The 16908-nt window shown below is 46.9% G+C and overlaps 1 protein-coding gene across 1 annotated transcript in view; it reads left to right on the forward strand.

The window, feature by feature from the left end:
- The first annotated feature begins 3364 nt into the window (after positions 1-3364).
- LOC135367588 (uncharacterized) overlaps positions 3365-16908 on the forward strand; it is a 38115-nt gene continuing 24571 nt past the window's right edge. Inside the window, exons 1-2 of the mRNA XM_064600878.1 lie at positions 3365-3503; positions 14779-14967. Of these exons, the coding sequence (XP_064456948.1) occupies positions 14806-14967 (162 nt within the window). The 5' untranslated portion in view covers positions 3365-3503; positions 14779-14805. The remainder of the gene's footprint in view (positions 3504-14778; positions 14968-16908) is intronic.

Raw genomic sequence — 16908 nt, forward strand, 5'->3', positions numbered from 1 at the left:
ACAGGTTGTGGACTATATAGTACACCTCGGGCCCTGTGTTTTAGGGTAAATCCGGTAAATCCCGTTTTTACCCCCGATTTGAACCATCATCACTTCGGGCAAAACCCGATAAACACTACACAGGCACTGGAGAATGCACTGGAGAACTTCAGCCGAGCTGTTCCGCATCTTTTGCCAAACTAAAATACGAGAAGCGCTCTTTTTTTTTTTCCACCCAACATCACTCGATTTTACCCTGTCTTACGGCTCTTGAAATAAAACCCGAATTTTACCCCCGATTTTCATAAAAACCCCGAAAACGCAAGGACCTAAGTACACTGTTTGCATGCGGAAAAGAAAGAAGGATGGAGTAGAAAGAAAAGAAGAAAAAGGACTACCTGAATAATGACTGTGTTCGAGAATGCGTTTGCGATCGTTTCTCTATTGCTTGTCTCGGGGTTTGATCATTTTCATCGAGAAAAAGACCATGCACCAGGAACAAGAAAACTTCATTTTGGGTGTCCCATCGCCCCGGGCGATACTCTACACCTGGAAGTAGTTTGAGAAAAATATCCCAAGCAACACAGCATCTTGGCCGAATATTGGTCCGATCTTGGTCCAATATTGGGGGGCCTATGCCAACGGGCAATGCCGACCCATTATTGGACCAAGGTGTCCTATCCCAGGCAGCACAACATCTTGGCCCAATATTGGCAATATTGGGGTTCAAATCGTATCTTTCAAGTTCTAAGCCCCATCCTCCTCCCCCATGTAAAGTCCCCACAGAACCGCTTCCAAAATATTTTTGTGGCTATGGTACTGCTGTCACAGGTGTTGGCGCATCGCCCAAGCAGCACAACATCTTGGCCCAATATTGGACCGGTATTGCCAATATTGGGCCAAGATGTTGTGCTGCCTGGGATAGGACATCCTGGACCAATATTGTCAATGCCGGCCCAATATTGGACCAAGATTGGACCAATATTGGGCCAAGATGTGCTGTTTGGGATAGGACGATGCGCCAACACCTGTGACAGCAGTACACTCCGACAGAATGTCGAAGGCAGTACAGGCAAGACAATACAGGATGCCGAGTGCACTGCCTTCGACATCCCGTCGCAGTCCTTGTGTACTGCTCAGTGGCGTATCCAGAAAAATATTTTGGAAACGGTTCTGTGGGGACTTTACATGGGGGAGGAGGATGGGGTGTAGAACGTGAAAGATAGGATTTGAACCCCCTAACCCCACCCCCACCCCAACAAAAAACAAATGTCTGGTCCGGACAACTGAAATACAGCAGATCAGGGAACCGACATCAATCAAGAGCACGGAAGGAGACTTGACGACGTGATAGATGCATATCTGCCACGATATCTGGGTATAGTAGTCAAGAGTCACTATGAGTGACTCTATAGTCATACCGGAAGGTGACCTGTTCTAATAAGTCACCAATGGAAGTTGTCTCAAAAGTGCACACAATGGGCACTGAATACACAATTGAATGTTCAGTTTTTATTTTATTTTTTGTATTTTTTCTTCGTTGACTCGCGTCACGCACAACGTATGATGATTCTGCTTATATGGGGACATGATCCAAAACACTCCCCCTTTCACAATTTCATCCTACAATCAAATTACCTACCCAAACCACAATCAGTGAGTTCGTACTGGTAAACCGCACACAAACCGAATCGATCGTGTCTAGTGAGAAGACAAACGTTCTCTTTGCACGTGCACAATTCATCGAAAGTGAGCAGCGACCGGAAATGTTCCCTTAGTCATGCTTTGAGCTCAACAGAGCGTGACGTTGAGTTCCAACATGCTCATCGTATAATAGGTTATTACTAGTAAAAGCCCGTGTTTGCGGAACTCAGTGTTCCGTTAAATCGCCGGAAACTGGACTAGAAAAAAACCCTTAATGGTCACAACGGCCATAACGGTTCAACATATGACTACTCCATGCTGGTGACGGCAATTACACTTTTTTTTTTCGCTTTTGAAATTATCAACGATTTTCATGGATTTTTCATTAATTTTAGTCGAATGCTAGAATGTTCCCAACAGTCATGGGATATGAGACGTATGAGCGCGTCTTCGACGTACAAACCAGAGATTTTTACAACACCCCCACCCTCCCCCCGCAAACCACTAAAGTGCCCCCCAAAATCTTACACCCCCCATTTCAACACCCTCCCAAGCAGCAAAATGTACTGAAAGTCGATTGCAATAGGGGTGGACGGGTAGGTGGAAGGCCTTGAACAGACTCGTGAAACTAAGGAACATCGATAAGACACATACCGTCCACCCCTATTGCACTCGACTTTCAGTACATTGTGCTGCTTGGGCTCTAGTGCAGACAATACACTGAAACTCGAAGCGCAGCGTCCTCAAGAGACGGCAGGATAGCCAATTGATACGAGGTATCCTAAGAGAGCGGACGCCTTACGCCATAGTCTAATCAGAAGAAGCGTCGAACGAAATAGGCGAAATTATTTGATTGTCTCTATCGCGCATCTGATCTTCTTGACGCGTCCCTCTACGGAAGGACACAAGGACACTTCGACTCTGGACCAGCGGCATGGCCGAGCGGGTTACGGCGTCCTGCTCTTTAGTGGTAGCCCAGGTCGTGCCGAAGACCGGAAGGTGGTGGGTTCGAACCCTACCACCGGCTGTGCTCTTTTAGGTTTTCCCTGCGTTTTCCGAAGACTTTCCAGACGAATGTCGGTACAGTTCGCTTTGAAGTCGGCCCAGGATGCTTACTAACCCCGCTGTCCACCACTCCCACAAGCTGTCCTCTCTTCATCTGCCCACATCTGTACTCCGCTCATAGCCACCGTTGCTTCGCGGCGCTAGCACGGAACCAAAAAAAAAGGAAAGAAAGAAATAGAAACTTTGACTCTGGAATTTTCTTTCATTCAAGCGCACGCACTATGGACGAGCCGTTGTAAAAATTATTCAAACGTTCGTGACTCGCCAGCGCTATCGAGACCACAGTCCGAAATAATTTCGCTGTCAAGACCCGAAGAAGGAGCGTTCGCGCATCCTTCAGTGGAACTTTCCATACACTTTCCTTGCGTTCCACAATAAACAATAAACAAACTTCGCCTCAGCTTTCTTGGGGCCTCGTAGGTGCGTCTATATCGACCGGCCCTGTTCCACGTATGAACCCAAGACTGCGCTGCCTTCGATTCCTATATGCCATCGATCATCGAAATGCCTCTTACAATGCTCTGACATAGTTTCCGCTCGCGCAAAAATAAGTTAAAATGCATCCTCACGGAAGGGATTTCTTTGAACCCGGCGGCATGTCTGGTACCGCCATTGATTGCACTGGTTGCCCCGGGCGACGGTACTCTGTGTACCTTTTTGCCTCGGGGAATGCCGCTCGTGAAAGCAGTCGGGAGAGCGTCGCACTTCCGTAGTACGTGACTAGTGCACCGCATTAAGAAGTCAACATGGACGTCGGTGTGACACGTCAAGACCAAGACCAGCGTCCTTGCTGAAGACCTCTAATGTCTGCAGAGGTAGGTTGAAGGACTTGCCATACCTGTCTGTCTACAACTGCGGCGAGATGTGATTCCAGTTGAGGACTGTCCAGCTGTGTGGATAGTTTGCTGAAGTTATATCATGAGTGTTTGCACGCTCGTTCTGAATGATGTAATGGTCGTTTTGAGTATGATCGTTTACAAGAGACTGAAGACCATGTTGCACAACGGGATATAGGGAGTCGCGTAAGCCTGACAACGTGTTTGTGACAGGAGCGTAGACTGTCGCACACTACATCGCAGATTTGTCCAGTGTCAGTTTTCGTTGTATTTTTTTATCCTGCCAGACATAGAGGGAAGGCGGCATGTGGTTTTCCCATTCAGCAATCAGTCTGTCGTAAAGCCTGCAATCGGGGATAAAAGTCTTGCCAATATCGTTTCCGTTTTAAAATTACATTAAATTGGACAATACACTACGGGCAAACAATTACGATGTTGTTTTGGACGGAGATTATGATTTTTTCGACCTTGCGCATGCAAGTATAACAAGAATAGTGCCGGTGCAATCATGTCATGCGGGTGATTCCGAAACAGCAACCTTATATTCGTGAGATATCGCAATATATTCCATTGCCTCAGCCTGCGTCGCGCAACGGTTACTTTTGTTTTATTCCTCAATGGAAAGTGACTTCTAAGCTAACTGAACTTCCATGAACCAAGCTCGTGGTAAAAAACAAAAGAAAAAAAAAAGTGTTCTTCTCGAGGTCGCTCCGCAATAATATAACACTAACAAGGTGCCTTTGTAACTGTAACTCATGTTGTAACAAATGTTCCTACGTAATAAGGCTTCAGCAAAGTACTACTATGCTGAAATGTGTGCGTGACAAAATTTCCTTCATAATAGGCCTGCCCTGATTTCACGCAGAGCACATCATCGCTGTTTTTGTCGTCTCGCGTGATAGAGCGCGATGCGAGATTAATAAACGAGAATGATGTTGTCACGTACGCAGGCTGGACGGGGGCTTCGCAAACTGCCATGCCGGATTTCCCCACCAAATGACGTCTGTGTGTATCGACGTGTAGAGATCGTACCGGATAACAAGAGCAACAAATTAGAGAGTTTTAGCAGGCCGTTGATAACGGTGGCTTGCGTCAAACCGTATCAATCGGAACCAATCAGTGGATAAGATTCTGAGTCACGCACGACTGCGATTGGTTCCGATAGGCACGATGACCTTATCCACGGTATACTAAAACTCACAATTAACTCGCGATTTAAGTGCTCGTAAAAGCAGCGTTAACGTCGAGAGAGAATAGCCTATAAAGCGTGTGAATTTACATGATCCCGATGTAATGACAAATGAAAAAGCACGAGCAGACAGGCGTTGTATATTCTCAAAAAGAAAAAAGAAAGAGAAAAAGACAGTAATTTTAGTCCTTTTAGGGACTAAATATATTATTCCGCGTTAGCGCTGCGAAGCAACTGTGGCTATAAGCGGCGTACAGATGTGGACAGATGGAGAGAGGATAGCAGGAAGGATTGGGAGACAGGGTGGTTAGTAAGCGTCCTGGACCGACTTCAGGGGGGGACTGTGGCGACATTCACCTAGAAAGTCTTCGGAAAACCCAGAGAAAACCTCAGACAACATAGCTGGTGGTATGTTTCGAACCCACCACCTTCCAGTCACCCTTCAGCACGACGTTGAAGACTGGGAGGTGGTGCTACCACCTGCTGTGCTGTCTGAGGTTGTCCCTGGGTTTTCCGAAGGCTTTCCTTTAAGGAGTAAATGCACGGGACTAAATGGATGTCACAGAGCAGTGACTGCATTTCGCGCTCCGTTCTAAGAGTACCAGGAACAAAATTAGTGTGCGTGAACGAAAATACTTTGAATTAAACCGTCAACCGTGATATATCGAATGACATAAAATCTTGCGACATGCCATAGGGCACAGTTTCGCAAGAGAGAACCTCTTAACTATTTTTTTCCTCTGTACGGGTGAAAAACTGCTAAGTTAGCTCCGTTACACAGCCTTATTCCATCAAATTCACGAAGAATACGTATTTACGTAGACTATTGCATTCAGGAGACCACTGGCGCAATTTGGCACACTGCGAAATAGATTGAATGGCTGAACCTTTTCAGGGCACTGATGAAAGCTCTGGAACTAACCGCTGACGTGTTGCAGAAGGAACGCAAATCGATAAACGGGCGAATGCATATCGCGTTAAGTAGCGACCTGTTGAACTTTGAACCGATAAGAAGGGAGACAGTGTGGAAGTGGAGATGGGTGAATTGGGAACGTCACTGAATGGTTAATCACAAGCAGGCACCTAAGTTTTATGTCCTTGTCAAACTGTCTGAAATGTAACGAAAAGTTGGCCCATGCAGGCACAATGTGCAGAAAGTTCAGGTGCATGTATGGCTGGCAGGTGTCCTATCAGTATACGGTGCTTCTCCATATCGCAGAGCTGCCCACGAAAGACAGTACTTTGATGTATTCTGTCACCCGTATGCATTCGCACTTACAGAATAGATTGTGTCGCGATAATGTGGGACTTTCCGTTCATGACTATAAATTGGAATTCATTTGAAACATGTCAGAGAAAAGAGTAGCAGACATTCTTTGTAAAGGGTGCGCGTTTCTTTGGAGGTTCCGCGTTTGACTTTGTAATTTGTCTTTATTTATTTGTTACGCTGCGGCAAAGGCAGCGACGAAGACTAGGCAAAAGGCAAATTAGTTGCCTGACTTGTTCGTATATTGTTTACGTTCATATTCAATCGACACTGTTAACACGCGCGCAGACACGAAACAACAACGACCTGAGTCAACCCATCCCACCAAAGTGTAGAAACTTTACATATCTTACAATGTCACAGAGGTATATCTCCGCAGGCGGAGAATAGTCAGCATATTGGGAGTGGTGGGGCACATGATGGCGGACTCCAGGCACTGACGAGAGAGCCAACTTACGCGCTTTTTTTTTGTTTTTTTATTAACGTAAGTATCTTACCTGTTTGCTTTAAAAGCGCGCAAATAATTACGTAATCTCCGACCGGTATTTTAGAAAAACGATCAGCGCATAAGCAACAGTTCGAAGAATGGGGACGCACTACGTCACGGCTCCATGACGTCACGTGCCCCTACCACCAATCACGCGCGTCGTTAGATTCATGGGCGCAGTTGAGTTGAGTCGTCCCGAAGTATAACTAATATGATATCTGACTAATACCGTACTTAACGACTCCATGTCACTACTGGTAACGAATACAACAAGAAAGTGAACTGAAATGAAATGTGTATATACCACGAAGACGCTTTCATGGTTGTCTCGTGATCAGATATACCGCTTCCGGTTAGCCAGCCTGTATACGAGTGAAATTCATTGCCTGCCTATTAGAGAAATAGAAAGACTACGTTTCGCGGGCTTCCGTCCGAAATCGGAAAACGGCCACGCCCAATGTGATGATCCATGAATCCAGGAAGCTGAAACTTTGAAGGCTCGTTGCACCGTGGAATGGAAAGTGTTTATCTGCCACACCCTTCGGCGTGTCCCGAAACTGTCGGCGGAATTCAGACACGCTGTCTGGTGGAAGAACGGACGGAGGTACATGTGTAACTACAGGGCGCAGCTAATGAACTCTGCCGACGTTATCGTCGATACCAGTGTTGCGGCTTGCGGTACCATCAGTCATGCACGGTGGTGCAGTGATGGTACGCCAGCCATATTGCAATACGGTTTGACAGTGTATCTCAAAGCCTCCGTCCTCCGAATGACACGAATATCAGACAACGATGTTAATGTAGTCTCTTCCTTTCTGCATGGTACGGCACAGTGACACTCGCCAAGCACTACCCCACAAAGGTGGAAGATGCCACACATTCCACTCTTTGAGAGATATGTAAGTGTGATCTGAAAAGAGAGGTGATAATAATAATGGTACCGTCATGTTACACGTAAGATTTGTCTGCGCAGTGCGGAGACATGTTGCACGTGGAGCAGGGTATAGGATTGCGGATAATTTGCGCCATCTGGGGTTCTAGATTTGACGTGCGCCCAGAAATCTCCGACAGACGGTGCTGGAAGCAATGTTTACTTTCCCTATCTTGCTACCGAGAAGTGAAGATACCGAAAGTGAAGCGATACAGAGAGGTGATGTATGGAACGCAACGTTTCAAGCACTATGTCGTCCTAATGACGTCCTTAGGATAAGCACAGGAGTGAAATTTCTTAGGAACAATATAGGCATTTGAACACGCTGCGATTGCTGTTGCGGTGGCCACCGATGATGACGATGTGACCCTGCTGCCACGCGCTACTGCGTTGGCTCGTGAGTTCTACCGGCACCGTCCTATAGCGTGAGGCCACGTCCAGCTGCCCGCTGGGACATTCCATCATCGCCGGTCAGGACCAATGTCAGGACTCATGTAGAGGAGCACGATCGCCCTCTACACTGTAATCAATAGGCCTTGTATTGCCAACTGTGGGATGGGACAAGCGTACGCTTGCCCACATCACGCTTCAAAAATAAAGCGCCACCTGCGGCAAAGCAAGCGCCACCTGTGGCAGGCAAGGGAACTTCGAGCGTTTACAAATGTGCCGCAAATCTCCGGCACACGCTGCTGGAAGCAATGTTTAAACAACCCCCACATCGCTACCGCCCTCAGTTGTGATCTTCGCGTCCATTCCACGTAACCTAATGGACCATTTCATGTGCCCTTGGAACAACACACCGTCAAAATGGAGCTCCTAGATGAATATGACCAATTTCGCGTGTGACGATTGGGTGTGACACGAATAACTGTCCGTTCAGTTCCACGTTCCTATTTTTGTGTTCCTGTTTTACCGCTTCGGGACCGTCTGGCTCGGTACGGAGTCACCACTCCTTTCTGTCCATTCTGTGCTTGTCACGAAACTGCGGAACACGCGTTTCATCAGTGCCTTGTGCCCGATACTCTATGGCACAAAGTTGAAGTCCTGTTCGGTGTGTCACGCATTCGGTGGGCTGTCATTCAAACGCTCTTTCAGCCTCCCGTCCCGCATCGCGATAGGAAACAGTTCCTCCTTCTGGCAGTTGAGATTAACTACCAGGTGTGGATTTCTCGCTGCATTGCAGCACAGGGTGGCCGCATCCGTAGTGTAGCAGAAGTGCTAAATCTTGTTCGAGCAGGGGTTCGTCGCGCTCTTCGTAGAGAGAGAGCTGTGCTGGGAGCTGTGCACTTTGCAAGACGGTGGCAGACATCTTCGGTCCTCTTTGAAGATGAGAGAGGTACGTATGTGCTTCACTTTTAGGTGGCCAAGTACAGTGTGCCGTTGTCACGTTCGCAGCTTTCCGCGAGTCTTCGTTCGTTGCATGGTGACGTCCAGCACACATATTAATCTAGAGATCATATTGCTCTAGAGTTGGCATCTACGTAGCCTTAGTTTAGTCTGTGTGAAACGTTAGAGGGAGCCAGTCTGTGTGGCTGTTCTTCCGCTCTGATGCCAATGCAGAGAGATTTTTGTGTGGATTTCACGCTGTCGACGAGTGCACGCGCAGCAGAGCCGCAGTGTGCAGGAGGTGATTCGGCTAGTTAACGCCGGTATTCGCAAAGTTCTTTGCAGGGAGCGTGCGGTGCTTGGAGCAGTTGAGTTTCACCGTCGCTGGATGACCTCTGACATCCTCTTCAGGGTGGACAATGGCAAGTTCCATGTTAACCTATGAGGTGTCCACATCCTCGTGTTGTTCTCCCACTTGCAGCTTTCCAGTGTCATGGACTGTTGCATGGCGAAACGGACACGTATAGCAATCTCTGAACAGCGTTAGTCGCTGGGCGAGAGTTGGTATTCAGAATGTTGTTCGAGTCTGTTTGAGATGCTACAGGAAGCCTGCCCCTGTGGCCGGCCTTCCATTTGATGCCAATACACTCTCTCCTACTAGGTTAGGTTATTCGAAGAAACGCATGGAAGGTATGTTGTCCACTACTAAGCATTACTTTCCTTCGCGCCGTTATCCGGCACGCAACTCTCCGCAGACGTGATCTGTTGCGTGGCGACGACAAGCACGAACAGCAATCCTTAACGTGACGTGATTTCACAAGCAGGAGTCGGCATTGCACTAGTTCTAGTTTTAGTCCTAGCTTGTTGAGATAGTTATATGGGAGCCAGTCCTTGTGGCTGGTCTTCCGCCTCGATGCCAATACACATAGGCTAGGCTAGGCGATTTCAGGCTGTCAGGGCAGGGCTTCGTAGCCACATTGTCCGTGAGGAGGCACTGTATGGTCTTGTGGAGTGCTCTCGCCGCTGGCTGACGTCTACTCGTCTTCTCCGCCACGTTCAGGGTGAGCGGCAGATTGTGTTCTAGCCAGCTCGCCAGGACTGTACTGCACTCCGCAGCGACCCTCCCGTGTTTGGATTATTCGCTTGGTGTGGTCAGTGCGAAAAGCAAACTCGCCTAGAGAGTGTTGTTATTTAGCTTGTAGGACTGTAACGTAAAGTTAGTGTCTGTCCAAACGGGACTACCTCCATAGGTAGCTCTCCTGTTTGATGACAATACACGTTATTTATTCGATCTCCCGGATTAAGTCTAACCACATTCCCGAACACGTAGAAACCTCTTCTAGATCTTGTGAATTCGAGTTGCCGAGAGCTGTCTTTAATGGCCTCATCGCTCAGACGGATTCGAAAGACCTCTGCTTTAGACTGCGCAGGTTCCCCTGAGAGCATGGCACGCTGACGTCGTGGATGCAATCACCGACTTTATTAAGCTAGATAGGCAACATTTCATTTACGGATCTCCCTGATATCTCGTCAAATTGAGATCAAAGGAACCTCAACGATATCAAATATCCCGTGGATGTACGATTCATGACAATTGATTGATGAGTGATGTTCACGTCCGGGCTAGGTCCACCGCAGGGCCTGCTCCGGATCTTGCAGTGTTTGTCTCGCAGAGTTGGACCCACATCGAAGCATGCACTCCAGTTTCACGTTGTTTCGTACGGATTACTTGAACGAAGCAAGGCGATAAGAGTCAATTAACAAGTGCCATTCGATTGGAAGGCGCCAGCATACCCTTTTCCACGTCCCAATGCGCACGTGCGAAGGGTGGAGATACGTTCGCGCACTTACGTGCCTCAATGCAAGGCGATATCATGTAATAACAGCAGTCGGACTGTATCGAGACGGTGCCCAAATTATCGGACATTACAAGGCAATACGCCGATGAGATGAGAAAGGGAAGTCATTAAACGATCGTCCGGTCGATGCAACCGTGCCACACGTGGCACAGAAATTTGCTCCAGTGAATGAGTCGATAATACGAGGGTGGTTCAGTAAGTAACGTTAAATAATACGTTGACGAACAATGAAAATTGATAATCTGGGAATATAATTTCTCTACGCGTATTTCCCCGCTTTTTAATGCAGGTGCGCTATCGTTTGGGAAGCACCCGTATTCCTGTATAGAGAAGAAGCTTATGGGTCGGGTGCGTATAGCCATACATGCACCAGTTGCTTGACGTCTTTGTCGGAACCAATCTTCCTGCCGTAAAGATTCGTCGCCGTTCCTTGCTCAGAGTGACACGCTAGCAGCGAATGGTACTGTACAGACATACAAACAGGTGACTGGGTTACCTATACCGTGTGTACCACACGAGCGACATACTCACGGAATATTCTAGTGGAAGAAAAAGCAAAAACAGAGCCCAAGTTCCGGCCCGTGTTGTGTTGATGCGCATTCACACGGTGCGGAATACCGGGAGTGGCGTACTGAGCATTTAGCAGACGACACCGTCAGCGTGTTTTCCTGTCGTCTGCTACGGAATATCTTGTGGTTGTGGCGCAGGATATTCCCCATGGCTAGCATTGTACGTGAAGACACTGTCCCGTGTTGTGTTGATGCGCATTCACACGGTGCGGAATACCGGGAGTGGCGTACTGAGCATTTAGCAGACGACACTTAGCAGACGACACCGTCAGCGTGTTTTCCTGTCGTCTGCTACGGAATATCTTGTGGTTGTGGCGCAGGATATTCCCCATGGCTAGCATTGTACGTGAAGACACTGTCCCGTGTTGTGTTGATGCGCATTCACACGGTGCGGAATACCGGGAGTGGCGTACTGAGCATTTAGCAGACGACACCATCAGCGTGTTTTCCTGTCGTCTGCTACGGAATATCTTGTGGCTGTGGCGCAGGATATTCCCCATGGTTAGCAGTGTACGTGAAGACACGACGCTGAGCGCTCGCGCTCACGTGACAGCAGAAAGCTATGACGTTTTTCGCATCTTCCGCTTCTGGGGAAATGTCGCTCGTGTGAATACAAGGAACGGGCCATTGTCTGTAAGTCAGAACGGTCTTATTCATGCTAGCTTGTCGCTCTGAGGAAGGAATGCACAGGAGCATGTTCCGTAAACCTTTGTCCAGCACTGTCCCCTGCACGACGTCGTGGGGACCAGGTGCACAATCCTTCCCGATCCCGTCTCGATATCTCGGGATCCACATTTAGAAATTCCGGGTTCGTCAAAACGGCTCGACATTCCGAACCCTAGTCATATACGTGACGTATGCGACTAGGCGTCGTCATGTTGGAGCAGTACACTCTTTGCAAGCAGTCCACGACGTTTTGTTCTCATGGCGGCCTTCCAATATGCCTCCAGGAGATCACAGTTCGTTTCGTAGTTCACTGTTTGCCCCCTATAGGTATTCGATATTCGACTCGCTACCAGTTCGTGGCGAGTCCAACGCATTTCTGTTGCCTCCTGGGAACACCTGTTGCCCCTTCCAGTGATGAGGACACTACACAATACTGTGCCTTCATGCGACGGCGGATGTCAATAGATTTCACGCCTTCGCTCACAAGGAAACGAATGACTCACCGTTGCTCCTCCACCGTGAAAACCTGAAACGGGGCACACATTTTTAATCAGTTGCCGCGTGCCTGCACGTGCCATACGGAGGTCGCAAAGCACAACATACAGAACAGGAGATGTGCACTACCACCCACAGCAAGAAGCACACCCACACTCAAGCATGCATACGAATCCAAGCAGATGCAAATATCCCTTCTGCGGTATTGGACTCCATTTTACATGAGTGACTGTATACCTCATTTTACAAAGGGTATAGACCGTACGTGGCATTTTATGGCACCAACATGGCAATCATGAGAGGTATTGGCAGAAATTGTGCTGCTGTATAGTCCTCTTGCACCGAATAAACGGCACCACCACTACACTTTCGTTCATTTTATGACAGAAACGCATGTACATAGGATGATGACGTGATAGGCCATTCACTGTCGCATTTCACGTACTATTTTCACATATATTATTAGAATCCTATATTTAGCGAGGGCTTTCGGAGTCTCCCAGCTTCATTATAGTAACCTGACGCGCATCTTTGAACGCTCTAAAATCAATTTTGTCTGGTAGGCTCGTTTTATTTTGGTCTACAGGAAACGTCCTATCAAGCTACAAGTATACAGACTGTCTATAGCTCAAAGTCCAAATAGGTGACGTATTGATCCGTGTTCGACGCATATGGAGCTAACGTGACCAGATGCGGTTACAAATGCACATGCATTTTGTGCTGTTGCTCGCTCGCTCTTATGGATCTTTCCAGGCTGACATACAGGGTGTCGTCCCTATTTGTATCGTGTATTGAACAGCGTTGCCCCGACATCGTTCGATTTTATACGTATACGAGCTTTTTCCCGATGGCTTACTAAAGTTAGGATGAACTGCGCGATATGTTTAATCGCTATACGAGACACAGTTCTTTATCTCGGAAGAAGACGATGTGATCCAATAATAATAATAATAATAACAATAATTCAATTCAATTCAATGTTTATTTACACTTGTGGCAAGTTACAGGGAATAATAACAGTCCTGCCAAAGCCCGAGGGAGCTTGTGAGCAGGGCTGGAGTCAACAGCGGTACGCGTCAATACCCGCAAGATAACGGGAAAAGCTGCTAAACGGAAGACATGGAGAACAAAAATACAAAGGGAAAAGGCACAGTAAATTACAACTTTAACAGCAATAGTATTTTTTAACAGACGCTGTAGCTGTGGTTTTGTACTTACTGTTACAATCTCTGGAGGTATAGGTGATTAAAAATATATGGGACGTAATAACAGCGACAAAATGTTCCATAACGAGTGAAACTCGACGGGACTATGTATGAATATAATATATATGGAATAATAATAATAAATGAGAATAGCTTTACTCGTAAGATGTGGGTATAAACGCTGCACGTGCCGCAGGGTAGAGACTGCGAATATATTTCGCCCACCTGGGGTTCTTGTGACGTGCGCCGGAAATATCCGACGATGTGATCTGTGTGCCCATTTCCCAATTACCTTCTACCTTCATTGCAGCTTCAACAACAACGACAATATTAATAATACTTTATTTTAATTCTCCATTGTCGTACAGAACCAACAAATACCGGGCCGCCTGAACCAGAGGCGGCTGGGCCAGGCCCGACAGACAGTATAGGTAGAACAGTGACTGTTGTGCAAAATAACCACAAATAATAGTGCAATAGATAGATAGACAATAAGTCGTGTAATGATATCAATCATTCACTCAAACACTATATCGATTTTCATGAGCCAGTAACAAGGCAAAGCCGATAACCTTACTCTAAAAGGACGAACAAGAGTCGAACAAAAGTCATTGCGTGTCAATATAGCCTTGTTTTGACTTCACGTACAGAAGTTAGGTTTAATGAATCTGTAGGGGTGGCGTTAAAGGTATATAAAGGACGTACTCTCGTTGGCCTTTTTCACAGTTAGGGTAAGTTTGAGAGCCTGGAGTTGTTTGACGAGTGCCGGAGATCTCCGACACACGACGCTGGAAAGCAGCTCATCAGATGAACAGTAACTGATCTGAGGCTGGAACACATCTTTTCAGCTAATCATCTCCAATGGAGTTTCAATATTGTACTTTCAAACCGTCTCAATCAAGCCGTCAGCATTACGAATTGTATCTTCCTGGAAAATACTTTGCGCATATACAAAAAAAGGTCGCAGGGTATATCAGTCGAAACTATTACGTAAATACGTGGAGCAAGTGAGCTAACAAAAGAAAAAAAGGTTCATAACTGTTAATAAATTTGCACCTAGTAAGAACAGCTAGCAATTGAGGGCACGATGTAGCAGCTGAACTGTAAGAAGCACCAGAACGTGAAACGCATTGTCTGTATAGCAATTTCTATAGTCATTTTCTATAGTCTATATAGTCATTTTCTATAGTCTGTGTAGTCATTTTCTATAGTCTGTGTAGTCATTTTCTATAGTCCTGAGAAAAGGTATTATTTCGACAGGAAAGAGGTACCTGCTGATCTGCAACCATGGGGACCATCAGCGAGGACCCCATTTCTTTGTGGCTAAAGCTAGGAGCCTTAGACAAGTTGGAACAGGCCCTAATGGACGGATACGGGGAACAGCTGATTGGGAAGACGTCCCGTATTCCACAAGTCGCTAGGTTTCTCAAGCAGGTGCCAACTATACAGGTGACCACACGCAATTCCTGTGTCATACTTGCCTGCTGCTGTCTATGACATAACAGGTCCGTACAACAGATTGTGTCGTAGATGAGCCTGCACCAGTGTGACCTCGTTATTATGACCATGGTCGTTCCCGAAAATTTTGGTCAGAATGCGGAATTGTCATATTAACGGGGGGATTTGCAAAGGTTCCACTGAATTGTTCCCCAGGAGTATATGGTCGTAAAGCGCGTATGCCAGATTATCGGGGGTCATATTAACGAGGGTTCACTGTAGCTGAGAAAAGCCTCCGCTGTAGATTTCGACATACATAAACGCCAGTTGACGTTATATTGGTGAGAATGAGATACGGGTGGTGTACGGCTTGCGACATACTTGCCTGGAATCGACAGCTTGCGGTTCATCCTCCGCGCGTTGCGGCAATCTCCGCGCGTTGCAAAAATGTTTGTTCCGACTAATAAACACGTACTGGATAGCATGCAGCACGCGTCTATTAGTCGGGAGAAACATTCTTGCCACACCTGCAGATTTCAGACAGGATATAAACAGCAAGCGCTCGATTCCAGGCAAATATGTCGCGAGCTGTACTTCTCTCCACGAGGCACTCCACGGAGCTCCTCATTTAGACTTCCTCCAACTCTCGAAATCACCTGTCATTTAGTTCAAATTAGTTATCCTCTTACGCCATCATCTGCATCACATCTAAGAAGATCTGCGCATGAAATTTCAAGCGCGCGCTGTGCCATCGTTTCTTTCTTTCTTTTTTTTTTTGTCTGCCTTTGCTAACAGATCATTTGACAGCTGCAAACGTGAGAAAGGGTTTAACTTTTTTTTTTTTTGTAAAACCTGCGCAATGCAGTACAGTGAACCCTCGTTAATATGACCCCCGATAATCTGACATACGCGCTTTACGACCATACTCCTTGGGAATAATGCAGTGACCTCTGCAAATCCCCCCGTTAATATGACAATTCCGCATTATGACCAAAATTTTCGGGAACGACCATGGTCATAATAACAAGTCTTCACGGTATTTTTACCGGCATACTTCGTACACTCGAACAAAAATAAGTCATTTCGGTCATTTTGAAGACTATAGATCCATTACCACAACCATTAGCCTTCTCCGAGACTAAATGCACGGGATGTTATGTGTGAAGTTGGGTACTATTTGCAATGCTCAGGAGTACATTTCAGATTCAGGGGACGAGATTCTAGGGGACTATAGACGTGTTCAACTTAAGAAGGAAAATAAATCTAGTCCGTCAACTACATACGCCGTCAGCGCCACCATGCGCCATCCGTAGGGGAGCGCACTTTCTGCTGCAGCGTAGTGTCATGCGGTCAGTCCTACCAGCCAATACGGAAGCAGCGTAAGTATGATGGATTACTTTATCTGGCGCAGGGACAGAGCGTGACCTCCAGCCATCCTATCTGCGGCGCAGTAATATTTTGAGAGCTGACGGACTAGATTTCATTTCCTTCGTAAGTTGAACACGACTATAGAAGCTGCAGTTGCTCCCTCAGAGCGTATACGTTCTAATGGTTAAGCAGTGCTTGATAATCGGCTTATTCACCCTTGAAACCCGAAGTGGGCCAGACCACTGCATCATATGGCGTGAACGGTCCTCGTAAAAAGTCACGCCATTTCGGGTAAATGAAGGTCAAAGTCAGTGGAGGTAGCTTCAAAGAGAACACTTTATTATGAGTCTTTCTCTTTCGTTACGCACGCAACGGCGCTGCTATTGTGCTATGCCGGAAAAAAAAAAGCTTAGTCTCGGGTCCATTGCGTTCAAATCAAGTCCGTGGAGTATACAAGTCAGTCGTATAGTACAAAGAATGAGAAGAAGAAGAAGAAAAAAGGGAACAATGTTTGACCACAACAGTGCTATCAATGTGACGTTGCCTGCCACGTATCCATATATTTGTGGTAAGCAACAGGGACAC

Source organism: Ornithodoros turicata, chromosome 8 (assembly GCF_037126465.1).
Source record: "Ornithodoros turicata isolate Travis chromosome 8, ASM3712646v1, whole genome shotgun sequence".
Classification (NCBI taxonomy): Eukaryota; Metazoa; Arthropoda; class Arachnida; order Ixodida; family Argasidae; genus Ornithodoros; species Ornithodoros turicata.